This window comes from Bidens hawaiensis, unplaced genomic scaffold, assembly GCF_021521415.1.
Source record: "Bidens hawaiensis isolate Kalapana, Puna unplaced genomic scaffold, B.hawaiensis_p1.1 tig00053636_1, whole genome shotgun sequence".
Taxonomy (NCBI): Eukaryota; Viridiplantae; Streptophyta; class Magnoliopsida; order Asterales; family Asteraceae; genus Bidens; species Bidens hawaiensis.
In genome coordinates this window covers 1-5,858 of record NW_027499653.1, presented here as the reverse complement: position 1 = coordinate 5,858, position 5,858 = coordinate 1, and the positions used below count along the sequence as shown (strand labels likewise).

Here is a 5,858-nt window from a genome sequence, read left to right as displayed (position 1 = left end):
AAGGTTTTCTAAACTATAATCGTATATTCAAACACACGCTCCTTTCCCGCCTCTTGAATAAAAAAGGTAACAATATATATTAATAATTGATTATTACTAATTTGAATTGATATATGCTTTTCAGATGACTACATCGCTTGTGATAGTGACCGACACCGAGTCAAGTAGCGACAGTGCATCGTTGTCCCCGATCGAGTTCCGCCTGGTGGTTGCATCCGGACACCCTAGCTCGACTTCGTGAGCTGCACCTCTTCAGGTGTATTCCTGGAAATGAACCAGGACTGCCCGTGATGCATCTACCTCCACTACTGTGACCCCTTTGGCTGTGATCCCACCCCCACCACCGCCTCCTTCACTAGAGCCCGTGGTTGAGGAGGGTCCCACTAATCACGAGCTCATTATGATTCTCTTGGGCAAGGTTGCGGCTTACGAGAACGTCATCTATACTCTCGTAAACCGTTTTCTCACCATCCAACACAAAAAGGGCACTGATGACCACTCGCACAATGGCTTATGCCAGCATGTGTTCGACGTAAGGAATCAGGGGTTGAACACGGAAGCAAGGGTGGGAGAGTTGGAGATGAAGAATGGGGTGATTGAGCCTTGTGTGTGTTAATTGATGAGCTTACATAAGATTGAGCTCACATGTAATGTTGGAAGTTTGGCTAGAATGTTGTGTGGCTTAACTGTTAAACTTGTAGTCTTTTGGGTACTTGTTACTATCTTGTAGGTACTTGCGAACTCTGGTGGGTGGTTAAAGGTGTATTATGTATTACACCTAATTTTGTAGGTTCTGTTAATTATATAACCCCCCCCCCTCTTTTGGATGCTTACATATATGTGTTGGATTCCCTATTTAATCTCTTAAAAGTTCAGAAATATTTCTTTTTCAAAACTAACAAAATTATATTATTTTCCTAAAAGAAAACATGGCGCCTAAAACAAGACGAACGACAAACAATCAAGCGTCCGGATTACCATCCTCTCAAGACGAGTTAGCTCAATTAATTGCTCAACATGTGAACACGGCACTCGAGCGACATGAGGCTAACCACAACTCAAGCCAAAACCCCCAAAATAAAACTAATAACATAAACAGAGGAACCCCTACAACCGAAAATCTAAACGAAAACCCCTCGGGTAGCACGGTACGCGGGTGCTCATACAAAACTTTCCAAGGTTGCGGACCGAAAGAATTTACCGGTTCCTAAGGACCTTTGGAAATTATCCGATGGATCGAGAAAATGGAATCTGTCATGAAAATCAGTGATTGCACTCCTCTTGAACGAATAAAATACGGAGTGTGTTCCTTCCGTGATGAGGCACTCGAGTGGTGGAACTCCATAATTCAAAATCTTGGAGAAGATGCCGCTTACCATCTAACCTGGGAAGAATTGAAAGAAATGTTGCTAAAAGAATACTGTCCCCAAAATGAACTTCAGAAGATCGAATATGACTTATGGCAGTTAAAGATGGAAGGTTCAGACATCGGAGGATATACTTCCCAGTTCAACGAATTAGCAAGACTGGTACCCCGACTGGTTACGCCTGAATATGCAAGAATTGAGAGGTATATCTGCGGATTAGCTCCCGAAATGCATGGAATGGTCACCTCCTCCAAACCAACCACCATCTAGTCAGCACGAGAACTGGCAAAATCTTCAACTGATGATGCAGTCCGAATGGTAACTCTGAAAATTCCAGAAAGAAAGCTGCCACCGCAGAACCCGAGCGAAAAGCAGCTACCGAGAATCAGAAACCCGAAGAACTCAAACGGAAGTGGAATGGTAACTCAGGAGGATAGTTCAAGAGAAACCAAGGAGCAGGAAGGATGTTTGCAGCAAACGCAAGAGGACCAGGAGGAAGCTCAGGACAGGGATCCACATGTAACAGGTGTGGAAGGACCCATAGTGGTGAATGTTGGAAGTGTAACAGATGCAGTTGACTTGGCCATGTTGCACGCGACTGCTATACAAGGATAGAAACGTCCATGGGAAGCCAAACTTCCGGATGTTTAGAATATGGCATCGTAGGACATTTCAGGAAGGACTGCCCCAAACTCAAAGGTCAAAACGTTAGGGGCAAAGCATTTGAGATGAACGCGAAGAAGGCCCGGAAGGACTCATCAGTAGTCACCGGTACGTTTCTCGTTAATAATCACTCTGCTTATGTACTTTTCGATACCGTAGTGGATTAAAGCTTTGTTTCTAACCAATTCGAACCCCTTCTTGGTATTAAAACCAGTAAATTAGACAATAGATACTCAATCGAATTAGTTAACGAAAAAATAATCGATACAAGTGAAGTTGTTCGAAACTGCAACATCCTGTTAGAAAACCATAGGTTTCCAATCGACCTCCTACTCGTAGAATTAGGCAGTTTTGATATAGTAGTAGGAATGGACTGGTTATCCAAAAATGGAGCTGAGATCGTATGTTACGAAAAGCTAGTTCGTTTACCAACCCCAACCGGTCAATGTCTGGTTATTCAAGGAGATCGGAGTAACACAGAGTTAAAACTCTCTAGTGTCACGAAATCCCGCAAGATGCTAAGGAAAGGATGTCCAACTTTTCTCGTCAATGTGGTCGACACAAAGGCTAAGGAACGAAAAATATACGATATCCCTATAGTCCGAGATTTCCCAGAGGTTTTCCCTGAAGATTTGCCTGGATTACCTCCTCAACGTCAAATCGAATTCCGAATCGATCGGGTTCAAGATGCCGCTCCGATAGCTCGATCTCCGTACAGATTGGCACCATCGGAAATGCAGGAGCTATCTAATCAGCTTCAGGAGTTACTAGACAAAGGATTTATAAGACCAAGTTTCTCACCTTGGGGAGCTCCAGTCTTCTTCGTGAAAAAGAAGGACGGCTCTTTCCGAATGTGTATCGATTACAGGGAACTGAACAAACTCACCATTAAAAATAGTTACCCACTACCGTGGATTGATGATTTGTTTGACCAGTTGCAAGGATCAAGCTACTACTCAAAAATCGACCTGCGATCTAGATATCATCAATTACGTGTTGCAAAAGAAGATGTACATAATACCGCTTTCAGAACTCGCTATGGCCATTATGAATTTCTAGTCATGCCATTTGGTCTAACGAATGCACCCGCTGTATTCATGGACCTTATGAACAGAGTTTGTAAGCCATACTTGGATAAATTTGTGATAGTATTCATCGATGACATACTTATCTACTCACGAACCAATAAATAACATGAGCAGCAGTTGAAATTGATTCTAGAAAGGCTAAAAGAAGAAAAGCTATATGCTAAATTTTACAAGTGTGATTTCTAGCTTCGAGAAGTCCACTTTCTAGCACATGTAATCAATGAAAATGGTATCCATGTCGATCCAACAAAAGTTGAAGCAATTAAGAATTGGGAGACACCAAGGTCACCCACTGAAGTGCGACAATTTTTGGGATTAGCTGTTTGTTATCATAGATTCATTGAGAACTTTTCTTTTATAGATCAACCCTTAACCCAATTGACTCAAAAACACAAGAAATATGAGTGGACAACTGCTTAAGCAAAAGTTGTGTAGTGCATCAATTTTGTCTGTTCCAAAAGGAACCGATGGATTCATAGTTTACTGTGATGCATCACGATTAGGCCTTGGATGCGTGCTTATGCAAAATGAAAAGGTGATAGACTATGCATCACGGCAACTCAAAGTGCACGAGAAAAATTACACAACTCATGACTTGGAATTAGGAGTAGTTGTTTATGCACTCAATATTTGGAAACATTATCTTTATGGTACCAAGTGCACGATCTTCACCGATCACAAACGCCTCCAGCACATATTTGATCAGAAGATCTAAATATGAGGCAACGAAGGTGGGTGGAACTACTCAATGACTACGACTGTGACATTCACTACCACCTAGCTAAAACAAATGGTGTAGCTGAAGCCTTGAGTAGAAAGGAAAGAGAAAGACCACTTCGCGTCCGTGCATTAGGATTAACAATTCAAACGAGCCTTACCACTCGATTTCATGATGCACAAAAAAAATATTTGAAACCTCGGAGCACAAGAACCGAGAGATTAAGAGGTCTTGAGTGTGAATTCGTAACAAAGTAGATGGTACATTATACTTGATCGATCGAGTTTGGGTACCACGTAATGGAAATTTACGGAATCTGGTATTGGAGGAAGCTCATAAATCCAATTACTCAATACACCCAGGATCAACCAAGATGCATAACGATCTCCAAGAATTCTATTGGTGGCCAAACATGAAAGGAGATATAGCGGTTTATGTCAGCAAGTGTCTGGCATGTTCAAAAGTAAAAGTTGAACATCATAAACCATCTGGACTGTTACAGCAGCCTGAAATTCCACAATGGAAATGGGAAAACATTACTATGGATTTTGTGACTAAATTTCCAACTACCCCCAATAACCACCATTCTATTTAGCTTATTGTAGACCAATTAACAAAATCCGCTCATTTCATCCCTATCCACGAGAAATATAGCTTAGAGAAGCTAACTCGGCTATATCTGAAAGAGATTGTAGCTAAACATGGCGTACCTGTTTCTATCATCTCTGACAGGGACGGTCGTTTCATTTATCGATTTTGACAATCCCTGCACGAATCCTTAGGCACACGCTTAAACATGAGCACCGCTTATCATCTCCAAACCGATGGTCAAAGTGAAAGAACCATTCAAACGTTGGAAGATATGTTGCAAGCCTGCATTCTCGATTTCGGCAAAAGTTGGGATACTCATTTACCGTTAGCTGAATTTTCCTATAATAACAACTATCACTCCAGTATTAAAGCTGCACCATTTGAAGCAATATACGGAAGAAAGTGTCGATCCCCTCTTCGTTGGGCTAAAGTTGGAGAGAAACAACTGACATGACCTGAAATTGTTCAGGAGACCACCGACAGGGTCTTCTAGATCAAAGACAGGTTGAAGGCTGCAACAGACCGACAAAAGAGTTATGCTGACAATCACAGAAAACCATTGGAATTCCAAGTGGGAGATCAAAACTGTTGAAATTCTCACCCTGGAAAGGAGTTATCAGATTCGGGAAGAAAGGAAAGCTGAGTCCTAAATACGTTGGACCATTCAAGATCATCGATCGAATTGGTCCAGTAGCATATCGACTCGAACTACCTTCAGAATTGAACGGAGTACACGATGTGTTCCATGTATCAAACTTGAAGAAATGCTAATCCGACGAATCAGTGATTATTCCTGTTAAGGATACACGAGTTGACGACAAACTTCGATTCATCGAGGAGCCTGTAGAGGTCATGGACTGGAAAATACGAAATCTTAGACGAAATCGAATCAAGCTAGTCAAAGTTCGTTGGAATTCAAGATTAGATCCTGAATTCACATAGGAACGACAAGACCAGATGAAAAGAAAATATCCTCATCTATTTCTAGTAGAATTTGAAGCCAGTGACACTTCCTAAATTTCGGGATGAAATTTCTTAAAAGAAGGGAGAATGTAACATCTGGTAAAAATTTTCACTAATATAATCATGTTTATTTTCCTAATATCGTTTTATTAATAAAATCTCTCTTTAATAAGGTTCAATATCTTACAAAGTCAACAAAAAGTCCAAATTTCGGCACAAAACGAGAAAAACGTGCAAAAACCTCGGGCAGTGAGCCAGAAAGTAAATAAATCATTAGATGGATTAAATAATCCTAAAATTCAAAATATATATAGAAACATGTGAGAAAACATAAAAACATAATCTAGGAAGGCTCGAATAACAAAAATTTCGAAATAAGTAAGTACGAGCCAGTACAGTACCCGGAAAGGACCCCACACAAACTATTTCCAAGAAAATGGTTTTTATGGTCCATACTGTCAGGAATTT

The 5,858-nt window shown here is 40.9% G+C and overlaps 1 protein-coding gene across 1 annotated transcript; it reads left to right on the top strand.

The window, feature by feature from the left end:
* Positions 1-2,398: 2,398 nt before the first annotated feature.
* On the top strand, positions 2,399-2,822 carry LOC143600175 (uncharacterized; the record flags this gene model as incomplete). Its single annotated transcript, XM_077077935.1, has 1 exon — positions 2,399-2,822. A coding segment is annotated over exon 1 (424 nt), but the record flags the coding sequence as incomplete, so codon positions are not given.
* Between the last annotated feature and the right edge of the window lie 3,036 nt (positions 2,823-5,858).